Genomic DNA, 14,419 nt, shown 5'->3' with positions numbered 1-14,419 from the left:
ACAAATTAACTCACCTTCAGTTTAGCTCTCCCGCAGGTTCTTGAATTCCCATTCTAACCTGTATGATTTTTTTAAAAAAACAAGAGCATCGTCAATATCGACTAAACTACTGGGGGCTCCTATACATGGATATAAAGATATCATAAGTAATTATTTCATGTGAGGGGGAAGTGAGAACGTTACAAGTAAACCCTTAACTAGACGATCGGTGTCCCAGTATCAATCGGTCTTAGAATTTTTAGGATTTTGTTCGTAATATGGCGTGATGAGAATTACTGCTCGGGTCAACAGATTATACGAATCAACGTTTTCAGGCAAGAAATTGACAACAAGAATAATAACAGTAAGTGCATACTAAGAATGGCAGATAACAACTTAGACCAATGTTTTTCCTTTGCTATAATAGAATATTCATTAAAGGGGGGGGGGACTGAAAAGATCGTTAGTATTACTATTTTTCTTAGTAAGAAATCGAGTGTAATGAATCAAGAAAAACTAATAACCGATATGAGATCTTACAGAGAATCAGGGAAACTAAATTATAAAGGGAGGAATGGTGAGAATGTGAGTGTAAGAGCGGCAACATTATATAATTGTGTTAATGACGGGAATGGGCTTTATCATGGAAATGTTGACGAGGAAAGAATGATATCGTCTTTGTGTTCTTCTTTCGGACCCATCAAACGTGTGCAAAAGATATCACACTAGAGAAGAATAGAGATCTGCAAGTTAGTTAGCAACACAAGTTATCCAACTGTGTCATGCAGACTGCAGACAAAACCATACAAAAGAACAAACAGGTAGTTTATTACGTCTGTACACGAATGCTAGGAGTATCAGAAACAAAGGGGTACAGTTTGTTGCCTTAGTCAATATGTTAGGAGACTAATACCTACAATCAGACATACTTACTGGTATCGAATATAACTGGTACACTATTTTTAGAGAGGATAGAAGAGGAGGGGCGTGCTGCTAATGATATCAAATGACTTAAATCCAGTTATAGTTGAGGCCTATGATTGTAGTACTTCTACTAACAGTATTTCATGTAGCAATGAGTATGAAGCCATCTGGTGTGAGGTGGAATCCAACAAGATCAATTACATAGTGAGGTGTTGTTACAGACCTGGTGGATCGGTTGCTAGTGATGAAGAAATGCATCGCCAAATGGAAAAGATGAGCGCAAAAAGAGTAATCATAATGAGAGACTTTAATTATCCAAATATTGATTGGGTAGCAGTAGAATCTCATGAGAAGAATGAAAATGCGTTTATTCAGCTGTTGCGGAATGTCCTCAAGCAGCATGTGACTGAAGGAACTCGAGGTCAAAGAGTGTTGGATTTCATTATAGTATCAGAAGGCGTTTCAGTTAAAGACGTAACTATTCTGCGGTACTCACTTGGGAGGTGACTAAGTTTATGAATGTTCCATTCAGAGAAGGATACACCTTTTCTGAATTATGACCAACTAAGGAGTATACTGAGTTCAATGGAATGGGGTCGGTTGCTAGATACGAAGAATATCGACAATGCATGGGAAGTATTTAAACAATACTTAAATGATGCGATATCAGAATGTATCCTGAGAGTTCGAAGAATAAATAGGGTAGGAGTCAAATGGATGTGTAATCGTATAAAGCAAGAGATTCGTAAGAAAAGGTAATGTGGAAGAAATATCGTGTGCACAAGGATGATGTCCGTTATGAAAGTTATAAGCAGCAGGCTAGAATAGTCACAACTGTTGTACGGAAAGCAAAGTCTGAGTATGAAAAGAAACTGGATATGTGTGCTAAAGACAACCCACAAGAAGTCTATCGATATGCTGCAAGTAAAAGAAAGAAAGAACATGAAAGAATACTCTTCCAACTAAATGCAGATGGCGTGAGAGTTACAGATGCAGAAAGATTGTTCAACTAACGAGTGCCCATTTTGTTAAAAGCTATCAACCTGGTGTACATGACATTGAGCTCACTGCTACCTCATCGCTGGATGAAGAAACTTAGGTATATGAGGGGGAGGTATTAGATCTGCTGCACAGTCTGAATAAGAATTCAGGAACAATGACTGATGTGATATCAGCACGTGTGCTAAAGGAGTGTTTAGCTGAACCGGCTATTCCTTTGACCAGGCTGTTTAATATGAGTCTCAGAACAGGTAATATTTCGCAGGAATGGAAAGAATGTATGGTAATTGCATTGCACAAATGTGGTGAAAAGACTAATGTATCCAACTATCGACCAACTAGTATCTCAGGGGTGGTGGTGAAGATTTTGGAAAAATTGGTCAGGGCTCGCATTCAGAAATGGGTTGACAGTGAATCGCTACTTTTGCAATGAGCAACATGGGTTTTACTAAGGGAAGGTCATGTTTTAGCAACTTGTTCAGATTCTATGACAATGTTACCATTGAACTAGACAAGGGGAATGGATATACCATGATACTTTTGAATTTTGCTAAGGCTTTTGACAGAATACAGCATGGTAGACTGTTGCATAAATTGGAGAATATGGGTTTGGGTTATAGGATATTAGCATGGATATCAAAAAGTGGTATACGGCGGATGTGAGTCTGCAAGATTTAAGGTAAGAAGTGGTGTACCACAAGGATCAGTGCTTGGTCCACTGTTATTCAATCTGTACATTAATGATATTGGGAAGGATTTGTCAAGCGACATACAGCTATTTGCTGATGATGCAAAGATAGGTAGGGTAATCAGAAAGATGCAGCTAATGTACAGTACTTGCAGAATGATTTGAACAGGCTGGAAATGTGAACATGGGAAAAAATTCAATTCAATGTCAGTAAATGTAAAGTCATGCACTTGGATGTGATTAGATATCCAATGTCGTATTATATTGGTGGGTTTATGGCAGAAGAAACTAATCAGGCTAGGGATCTTTGGAGTGTTAGTAGATAGGAAGTTAAAGTTCAGGCGCCATGTAGCAAAGATTGCAAATACAACTCAAAAGATAATTGCAATGCTGAAACGAACATTCACATGTGAGGATAAGAATGTCCCTTTACCTCTTTACAAGGCCTAGATAAGACATCACTTGGACTATTGTGCACAGGTCTGGTTTTCGTTGTGATTTTTATATATTGGAGAGAGTGGAAAGGAGATATAATCCTGAAATAATAAAAATTATATCAGGATTGTGGAATACTGATTATGAAGACAAATTGTGTATTTGTAGACTGTAGACACCAGAAAATAGGAGAAAGAGGGGTGGTAGGATTGATACAAACTTCTGAAAGCTCATACCGAATTTCAATTGATGGAATTTTTCAATTTATGGAGGGCGGGGAAAGAGCAAGAAGGCATCCTTGGAAACTAAGAATGAATGCCGCTGAGAAGGTGGTGAGGATTAGATTTTTCTCTCACATGGGTGGTGCGTGATTGGAGTGGATTTCCATTGGATTTGTGAGTGCAAGCAGTGTGAATGAATTCAAGAATAAGTATGATAGCTGGTGTGTGTAGTATGTGGCCTCCCTCGGTGACTCCCTGGAGGTCTCTCTTTAATAATAATAATAATAATTTTTTTTTTATAGTTTATTATCTCTCAAATAATTACATGAATATACTAATGTTTAGGCAACAATGCATCTTTTTCTTGCAAAATGGTTCAGTAAGAATTATAATTACTCTTAATATCATTATCATTTGCAGAATTTCTCATTGACACAAGAGTAAAAAGTGTGTATTATTACCATTAATAATAATCATAGTAATCGTGTTTATTATTAATGACTCACAAGTTAAACAATATTACTTATGTTGCAGTTTACATAATAATATTTTTTTAAAATTTAAATTGTAAATTAAATATATAATTTTAAACTTAAATATGTAACTGAAGTATTACTATCACATTTTCTGTTTACTACTAGAATTCATTACAGAATGTTAAGTGAATAATGTTAGATAAGTACTACTACTGGGATGTAACTCAACTGCACCCTCGAAGCTTTGTAATTAGCTTATCTGAGGGTGATACTGGTTATATATACATATATTTGTTATTGATTTGGTTGCTGTGTTGGAAGTAGGCAGATCATTGGGAGGTCAAATGAATGATCTGAAAGGTCGGATCAAAGTGAAATTGCCGATATATCCTGTGTTATTGCATCTGTCTTGATGGTTTACGTTCTTTTTTTATTGTGGGCTTCTTTTTGAACTATTTAGGAGGCTTTTTTTCTTCACAGGGGCAGCCTTTCTATGTCTTCTGTGCTTTTAATTTGTATCGACTTTGAAGTTTGTGACTTCCTTATGAATATCTTGGCATCTCTGGTCCACAAAAATTGGTAATTTTTTTCCATTTTTGCTTTTCTTGTTTGGTACAACAGATTCTGGTTGAATGGTGTTAAATATTCGGATAGGAAGATTGGTGTATTGTCTTGCTGTGTGTTCAAGTCCTTGGCAACTGGTTTTTTCTGCCTGCTGGCTTTTATGAGATTGTCTCTTGTGGACTTGCTCTTAAGACGAATTATGACTGGTGCAGGTCGTGGGAAGCCTTGGTTTTTGCTCTTCCTAGGAATCCGATTTACGGTCTGAATGTCGTTAAGCTGTAGGGGGATATCAATTACATGGCCTAATTTTAAAACCACGTCTCTGAGGTTTTCTGTAGCTGCAGTTTCAGGAAGACCGTTTATGACAAGATCTTTTTTATGTTGTTGCTGATTTAAATGTTCGTATTGTAGTTTTAGAGAATGAAGTTCTTGACGGAGTTCGGATGTCTCTTTCATCAAATTGTGTTGCCTGTCTTTTAGTGCGTTAATGCTCATTTTAATGTCTTTTACCGTTTGCAACACTTCTATAACTGCTAAATTATTATGTTTTACCAAATCTTCATATTCGCTAGATTTTTTTGTTATTTGTTCGTTCTGTTTCTTAAAGAGTTCTTGCACAAGATCTACTAAGCTGGCTTTTATAGTCACTAGACCGTTTTCTATTATACTTAAAGAGTTTAAATTATAGGACTCACCTGCGTTTTTTTGTCTGTTCAGTTCGTCATCTGATTTTGCCTCCGATATAATCGGCTGCATCGTAGGTGGCTGCCTTACGTGCGTTTCTTTGTTCCTCATGCAGATTACACACTTCCATTCCTCACGTGTTACATCAGGTTCATATTTATGTTGCCCGGTTGTTTCTGAAGAGCCGGCACATTTTAAGTGTAGAATCCTACTGCATTTCGTACAAGTTATATTATTTCCGTTGGACGATAACTCCTCCAGGCATTTGATACACTTCATGACTCACCTTTCTTCCCTTAGGCAGTGAGGCGTGATTATAAAGATGGCGACGTCCTTTGTTCTTCGCTGGATGTTGACCACTGTCCTCTCTGTTCCCTTTTCAACACTTCAAAATTTGGTTTCTTCTTGGCCAATCTCGTTGAATTTTATATCACTGTCTTCGGCGTGATAAGTAGGGTTACTTGGGAGCACTTTCAACTTAAAACAGGAGTTGGAACCACTTTAAAACTATAAAAATCTGGAGCAGCGATATCACTGTGCAACCGTTCGTATACCTACACAGCGCCCTCTATCTCGAATGTCCTCTATCTCGACCGAATGTCTTTATAGTATTGTATACAGACATTCAGTTATAGTTAATATTTTATTAATGCTGTACAGAAATAAAAGAAATAAAACACACGTAATTATAATATGTGCGATATTTTTATTTGACAATAATAATAATAATAATAATAATAATAATAATAATAATAATAATAATAATAATAATAATAATAATAATAATAATAATAATAATAATAATAATAATAATAATAATAATAATAATAAAGAAATCAATTATAATGGCAGAGTGTATAATGAAGATTAAATAGTATTACATATTGTTTCAGTCTTGGTGATTTAAAATACATGGTAAAATTTTATAACATGCAGCTGATGCTGTGAAAAAGTTGTGAATTTCTAGTTTAGAGTTTAGCCAGTAATAAAAAAAATAACAAAATAACTGATTTTAATATAAATTATTCACTCACTCGCATCTTTTATTACTGGAAAGTGGACGACAAACAGGAATCTTCAAGCGATAGCCATGGAAAATCAAATAAAATCACAGTGATTAGCCTAACAGCCTAAAAAAAAAAAAAAACCTCAGCTGTGCTAAGGAAAACAAATGAAAATAAATGACCGAATGTCTTTATAGTATTGTATACAGACATTCAGTTATAGTTAATATTTTATTAATGCTATAAAGAAATAAAAGAAATAAAACACACGTAATTATAATATGTGCGATATTTTTATTTGACAATAGAATCTTTGTAGGACAATCAGAAAAACAGCAATATGAGCTGTTAGTTGAATGTCACGTCACGAACAAAGAATCTTTATTAGGATTTTCTCCTAGAAACTCGTCTACCCCTACAATTTTTTTTTTTTTTTTTTTTTTTTTGCTTTCGTAAAGCAAATAGCCTGCAGGAAAAGCATCTAGTTAACAAACAAAAAATACACTTAATGATGACATGGAATTGTGTGGATTATGGACCATTCTTTCTTCTTGCTTTATGACTATTTCTTTTACAGGTGTATAATAATAATAATAATAATTTTTTATATTTTTTTATTTTTTAATAGTAATAGTAATTTATTGATTGCTAAAATATTTACACATACAATAGACATCTTGAGTGACATTGCAACTTATAATTTTACAGAATTCAGCTCTAAGTGCTGCATTTTCTACATTGATTTCAACTAAAATTTTTAATAGTATTTTTTGCTTTTATATTATGTATTTACAGCACATGTTCTTGTAATGTTAACAATGAAGATTATTCAGAATTTTTTGTATAATACTTTTTTTTATTTATATACTTTTTTGATTATAAGAATAATTTATTACATTATTTTTTCATGTTACATAAGAGTATTATATTAATGATATTATCACATAATAATCAGTATCTTCTTTATTGTTGTATACTTTACTAACTGTTTTATTACATAATCTGCTTCTTTGGTTATAAGGATTAGGTGTGGTTGAGTGAGGCGAGTTAATCCCACCTACTTCGAAGCTTTGGTTAGCTTTCGTGAAGAGAGTGGGATTTAGGTTTCATTATTTATGTCGTTGCTACTGTTTATGTATGGGATGTTGGCATTGGATGCTAGTGATTTGTGATGTGTATATTGTTGTTAATGGTATATTAACTTTGTTGGTATATTTTCCAGAGTCCGTGTTTTAATGTTCTGTAGTTATCTATGTTTTTTAAATTTCTTGGTAGGTTGTTAAGTTGCGTGGGTATCTGATGTGATCTCACAAAAGAACCGTCTGAATTGTTGAAGGGTGTAGGGATGTAGAGGGTTGTTGTGGGTCGTGTTATACGATATGTGTCTCTGTTGTTTCGATAGGTGATGTTGAAGTAATTCCTTGTTAATGTCATGTAGTGTTTCAGGTTTTTAATGCTCAGAATTCTGTGTATTGCCATGTGCTTGTCGGATAATGATTGTTGCGTGTAAGGTGTCCAGATCACTGTTGACACGATTTTCCTGCGTAATGTTTCTAATTTTGTTAGGTGGCTGTTTGATGTGTTTGCATAGACTGTTATTCCATCTGAGTAGGAATTCACAGATACCGTGATATAGGAGTTTTTTTATGTTGGATGGAATAATGTCTTTAACTTGAAAGAGTTTTGCTGTGATGATCCGGAGTTTGGTGTGTGTAGGTATTCTATATGTTTTGTCCATTTAAGGTAGGAATCTATATAGAGACCGAGGTATTTTTCATGTGTTACAGGTTTGATTTCGGAACATTGGCAGGTATTTTTGTTGTTAATGCAGCGGTATGTGTGACAGTGTATCGATAGTGATGCGGGGCGTATGATTCTTGGGTTGTGTATTATCAACATGTGTGTTTTGGTGCCGTTGATTAGAATTGCGTTTTGGTGGAAGTATGTTGTGATTTCATTTAGGTATAAATGAAATCACAAAAACAACAACAACAACAACAACAACAACAACAACAACAATAATAATAATAATAATAATAATAATAATAATAATAATAATAATAATAATAATAATAATAATAATAATAAACCCTAATTGTCGAAGCCAAAACTCGATAAACTTTGAACTGACTTGGAAAAAAAAAAAAAAAACTCCTCTATTCAGGGACTAAAATGGAATATTTTCTCGAGCAGTCTGGAATTATGAACGCAGAGCGTTACCCCAAAACTACACAAAAAGTCAGAGTAATCACTAGAGAAAAATAAATAAATATAATATTTTAACAAAGTTGTTTTTTATTGTTTTTGGCGCAATTTTACGTTCCTCTAATTAGATTTTGTAATTTTTATTCTTAAAATTTACAGTTTTTTAAACAAAATTACGAGACCAGTTATATCATTCCTTTGATTTGGCAACACACATGCAATAAGATGAGATTGGGACCAAGGATTACATACTAATTTTGGATATTAAACGTGGTTTTACGCATCCTTCTGGTTACTAATAAGTATTCTGATGTAATCACACAATACTGATTAGCTCTTCTAAAGTAGGTTTTTAAGAGAACATTTTGGAATGAGGTATTTAAGTGAGCACGTTTCAAATTCCACGATGAACCAATATTCTAATTATTATTATAAAAAATAATTAAAATACTTGTATATACATAGACAAATTCTCTTTTAAATAAGTGCAATGATGTTGGGAGAAAAAACTGGATGATTTTTAAATATTAATGCTTTACTTAAATATAAAGAGCCAATAGGCTTCATTTCGTCGATAAAAACATTATTTTAATTAAGGGGATATTAAATCCCACATTGTTTTAAAACCGAATAAGAAACTCAAAGATTGGAATCAGAGAGTTTCATGCCGAATATAGTATAATAAACTATAAAAGTATCAGCGCTTACTAGCGTGAGCTAATGCAAGTAGTCCAAGTACGTAGTACAAACTCGGGCAACTCGCACCAAAGGTGGTAAAGTTCTGATCACTATTCTTGGTATTCTCCATAATGTAAAACACATTTCCTAGGAAATGTATGCTGTTATTACATTATGGTGGGAGGTCACTACCCAGACCGGTTTCAGCCTTTATTGAGGCTGAAGCCTATTGGCTCTTTATATTTAAGTAACTTAATGGGTGCACCTTTTTGACAACTCACATAGCAGAGTATATAAGTTCTTTTCGCTATACCCTTTGGTATTTATTTGGTCTAGCTACTCACTGATGAATCCTCAATAAAGGCTGAAACCGGTGGGGGGCTCTTAGAGGCTCTGCTTGGGGGATAGGTTTTTGCCTGTCTCTGAGTGGGGCCACCGCTGAGATTATGGCTCTGCTTGGTGGTGGGGTGAGCGTGCCACTGGGTAGAGCCAATACTGAGAAGTTCTTCTCGGTGACGGGGTGAGCCTGTCATTGAGTGGAACAACGCAGAGTTTGGCGATCTTTCGGGATCGTCTTATTTTTAGAGCCCGTTTCACTTTTACATTCAATAAAGGCTGAAACCGGTGAGATTGCTAATATGAGTTCGCTCTCTTAAGGTTTTTGTCTTAAGGGAACAATTTGAGTCTCCGGGAAAAGTGTTTTCCGGCATGGCCCGGTGAGAGGCTCTGTCGGTGAATGCTTTTCTTCGGAATATGAGCGGTTCTGCTCGGTGGTGGTAGTGGTGGTGGTGGGCGGAAGGCCATCACTGAGTGGAGACAACGCTGAGATGAACGGTCTTTCGTCCACAATTGAGTGGTCTAGGGATCGTCCGAATTTTTAGAGACGGCTTTACTTATTCATAAGGCTGAAACCGGTCTGGGTAGTGACATCCCACCATAATGTAATAACAGCATACATTTCCTAGGAAATGTGTTTTACATTATGGAGAATACCAAGAATAGCGATCAGAATTTTACCACCTTTGCTGCGAGTTGCACGAGTTTATACTACGTACTTGGACTACTTGCATTAGCTCACGCTAGTAATCGCCGATACTTTTATAGTTTTTTATACTATATTCGGCATGTAACTCTCTGATTCCAATCTTTGAGTTTCTTATTCGGTTTTAAAACAATGTGGGATTCAATATCCCCTTAATTAAAATAATTAATGCTTTACTTTACTTCTTTCAGATATACAGTATAGCTGGAATTTTTATAAGTATCTTTTCACTCCACTATCGAAGAATTTTTCACGTGGACATTATACATGGACTAGTAGATGGTAAGTGGTCAAATATTTTTAGAGAAAGATAGACAGATAGACAGAAAGTGATTTAAGAGAGAGAGAGAGAGATGACTTAGTCCATAACCTTGAGAGTACTTATTGCATGCCATGCAACTGTACATGAAAACAGCATATCGTCAGTTTTCAAACTCTTTGTTTCTATTTCTTTTTCTTTTCTTTGTTTGTTTCTTTTTTTTAATGTGAATCCTATTTAGTAAGGTTGATAGTCCATAGCGCATTTTAAACGCCGTCAGTAGCTAAAAATTTAAAAATATGGGCTGTAGATTCGAATCCTAATTTGTGCAGATGCCTGTGAGGCTTTTGACCCCAAATGGCTGAAGTTACACGTTCACTCGCTAGCACTGAAATATTTACATAAATTTTGTGATAACACACACACACACACACACACACACACACACACACACACACACACACACACACACACACACACACACACACACACACACACACACACACACACACACACACACTTAATATTCGAGGTTGTTACTTCCTGGATTATTGAACAAGGGTATATTTTGCTTTCTTCAGGCGATTTAATGTATGCTTGTTTATGCGGTACGTGCAATAGATCTTTTATCATCCGTCGATTTTTATTGCTGTTTAACTTAACAGAGTTATTTATTCATAGGCCAATCTGATTGGTTGGTTTTTTTGGCGCAAGAACAGCGAAAGTCATACTGCGCCATAGCAAAGTTTACAGCATTATGCAAGGTCAAAAGTTAAAGCAGTACATAAACAGTCGAAAAGATAAAATAGTAAATAATACGTATGTGCAAAATTTAAGTTAAGGAATACAGTATCTACATATAAATAAAATTACAGCAATACAAGGCCAATCTGGGATTAGGTCAAAGTCTGTGGGGCCAAGGTCTGTGGGATCAAAGAGGAGTGGCCAGGGAGTCCTGGCCCCTTCTCTGAGTGCGCCACTGAACCCTCCAGTTTTTGATCTGTCCCAAATTAAAGGAAACTATTTCGTGGGAAAATGACTCGCTACCACTGACAAGATTTCTGCTAAAGAAATCACTTCACAAACACGCCGACAAAAACAGCAGCGGGGTGGGGGTACAGACAAGAATACAAGACTTACCTTTTGGGAAGCAGTGAAAAGGCATGACTGAAATTATAAGGCCTGTAAACCTATTTTGTTAAATAAATGTTTGATTTACCATGAGAAGTACAATATATAGAATTATTGAAATTATCTCGGTTGCAAAGCCCTCGAGTTCAAATCTTTATAAAGGACAAAGAACCTTTATAAGGACTTTTCAAATGAAGTGAGGACTTCTGATGAAGTTTGCGAACCAGCTGTATAGTTTATCTCTTATTCCAAATGCTTCTAGTTTCTTTAAGAGAGTTGGATGTTCTATGGCTTCAAAGGCTATAATAATAACAATGATAATTAGGATGTATGTTGTTAAACAATTTCCCAATACTGGAAAACTACTATAATATTGCTGCAGTTTTCTACTACTTACCTCTGTGTATGTGTGTGTGTGTGTGTGTGTGTGTGTTCAGCACTAACAATGTTAAAGGTAAAAAGAGGAAAAGACTGTAGTTCGTTGAAGAATATTTAATTATTTTGGGAAGCTTACTCAAGAGCAAGTTTTTAAGTATCCTTAGCCATAGTTCGATCACGAATTGTTAACATGAAGAAATTCCAGGCAAAAGTGTTACATTAAAAATGTATGACTTATTATTAAAATATATCTTTTATTACTTATAATTATTATATCTGAATAATTTAATTACTTATCATTATAATTAATGATTAGATATTAATTTCGATAAATAAACAGTTATAACTGTTAATTTACTTTTCTTCATCGAACGTATATTAATTAATAAGACAAAAAACAGGGACAACGTAAATTTATATATATATATATATATATAGCATAAAACAGATTATATAACCTTGTTTCCTATCTGACTGGGAAATCTCCTTTTCTGAGTTTTTGTGTACATACACACATCCTGTACATTATCTATAGAATTTAGAGCTGGAGGATTCTCAAGTCCCTCCGAAAGAATTTTCTTCCTTTAAAAAAATAATGAAATAAAAAAATAAAAATAACGGGACAAAGCCAAATCGCATTGGAAAATAGTTTTTGCTCTTGAGTAAGCTTCCTCAACTGGGAAACCATTTCTGTTTGTTTTAAATATTCTTTTTTTTTTTTTTTTTTTAGCAAAAACAGACCAAACCAAACCAAACAACAACAAAACCCCCATTAAAGTTTGTTTTATCAAATAAGTAGCCTCCTTTCAGGTTGTTGCTCTTTTTTTATTTCCACTTCTCTCTTCCTAGAGCAATTAAACCTATGATTTTTCTGGAATGTAATTTTACACACAACTTTCAAAGTTCGTAGCATCCTTAACTGTTTCTCTTTGACTAGGGAACTCGTGTCCATGCAATATAATCCATGCTTTTTTATATCAATTCCATGTAAAACATCCGCTCGAAAGTATAATAATAATAATAATAATAATAATAACAATAATAAATTTATTATTATTATTATTCCACTCATTGACCACTCTCCAAGAAAAAAATCTAGTCAACCACATTCTTACTCAATTTCAATCGATGACTTCTGGTTTTCCTCATATTATTTATGTACATAATATTTCGCCCACATCAAACCTATAACCTCCCCCTTCCCAAACAACTTATATGTTATTATCAGATTCCCCCCTTATCCATTAAATATGAAATATTTATATTATTATTTTGCAAAATAAAATTCATATTATTTTGTAAAATAAAATGTGTAATATTATTTAGTAAAAATAATCTATATTTTCTAAACGTAACCTAAAAGAATACTCCACATGCCAGCTAAAAAAAAAAAAAAAAAAAAAAAAAAAAAAAAATCCTTTAAAACGAATACATTAGTTGCTAAATTGCTAAAAATAACCATTAAAAAGATATTAAACTTACTTAATTTGCACAAGATCGCGTTTTTTTTTTTATCACACTTATTCATCGACTAAACATATTTAAAATAATTCAGATATATTGCAAATTCATTTTTTTTTTTCAGGTATTTAAAAATCGTACTCACCAATATTAACAGTTTACTTAAATAAAAAATAAAAACGGCAAAAAGAGGTGACAGACTATAACAGCGAAAATAGGAAAATGAATACTTGTATCTTATTAAAAACACTGGCTGACTGTACGTGTACGTTATTCAGTCAGCCGCATTATATGTCTTTTGTCACCTTAGTAATAACGCAGTTAAAATATGTAATAAATAATCTACCACAGATATTAGTTTTATTTTTCTAATTATTTAAGCGCCTCCATATGTATGTATTTTCAAACGTAATATTATTATTTATAATTAAAGAAATAATTTTCGTTGAATGGTGGATTGATTTTAGGAATCCCTTCTATATATTTAGGAACAAGAAAGATTTGCATTAATATATTTTTATGAGTTAATTCTAGTAAAGAAATAAAATTACTTATCAAATACGTAAATGACCTTGATGTCACGAATTTATTTTTATGCACGTACAAGTAATTACTTACCATTCATAAATCGCCTACGTTGTTAAGATAAGCGCCAACAGGCCACCTATGAATGTTTTCCTTGAATAAAAATATGTGATGTTTTCTAAGGATAAACGACAAACAAAGTATTTCCGGATATGATTGAAGTAAAAGTTGCAGTCTGCGGGTTGTGATTGTTTTTCTTAGCTTCTTTACTATTTATTTTTGTTTTTGTTATTACTCCCATATGTTCCTATACGAAACTGTGCATACTATATATTAAGGAGATTATTTTTATTAAAAGATATTTGCCCAGACATAAATAGTTGCCAACTTTGTTATATTAACTCATGACAAGTTTTTCTTGAGAATCTATTGCTTAATGAAAATGCTAAGTGTTTTTGGAAAATATGCTAGGTGTACTTTTTCGGTAGGCCAGGTAAGAGAAACCGGGTGGTGGAGTTACTTACGAGATGTGCCCTTTCAAAGTAGGGAACCAGGAGATAAATACCGCTGATACTTGCTTTGAGAGCGTATGGTGGTGGTAATGAAGGTGGGCATGACAAATATTTAGTAGATTGTTGTTATAGGCGAGGGAAAGTGGGGAACGATGAGAAGAAACTGTTTAAAAAAGTTAGTTAGCATGTAAGTTGGAAAGAAGTGATCATTATGGGAAATATTTCAACTATGATAATATAGAATGAACAGAGGA

At 34.0% G+C, this 14,419-nt stretch overlaps 2 protein-coding genes across 4 annotated transcripts in view; one reads left to right on the top strand and one right to left on the bottom strand.

The window, feature by feature from the left end:
* Positions 1 to 6,339, bottom strand: part of LOC150106552 (uncharacterized) — a 54,752-nt gene extending 48,413 nt beyond the window's left edge. The window contains exon 1 of one of the 2 annotated variants that reach the window (XM_090393198.1): positions 6,005 to 6,339. The gene's annotated coding sequence lies outside the window, so the exon portion shown is untranslated. The remainder of the gene's footprint in view (positions 1 to 6,004) is intronic. The other variant, XM_090393199.1, reaches the window with a different exon arrangement.
* Positions 1 to 14,419, top strand: part of LOC150106551 (uncharacterized) — a 53,245-nt gene that overhangs the window by 4,739 nt on the left and 34,087 nt on the right. For both annotated transcript variants that reach the window (XM_090393203.1, XM_090393202.1), the window contains exon 2: positions 10,091 to 10,181. In XM_090393203.1, coding sequence (XP_090249329.1) covers positions 10,091 to 10,181 — 91 coding nt within the window. The remainder of the gene's footprint in view (positions 1 to 10,090; positions 10,182 to 14,419) is intronic.

The sequence above is a fragment of the Typopeltis vanoorti genome, chromosome 5, assembly GCF_054136105.1.
Source record: "Typopeltis vanoorti isolate ZY-2024b chromosome 5, IOZ_Tvanoo_1.0, whole genome shotgun sequence".
Lineage (NCBI taxonomy): Eukaryota > Metazoa > Arthropoda > Arachnida > Uropygi > Thelyphonidae > Typopeltis > Typopeltis vanoorti.
Note: the sequence above shows the minus strand (reverse complement) of the source record. Positions and strands in the feature narration are given on the sequence as shown.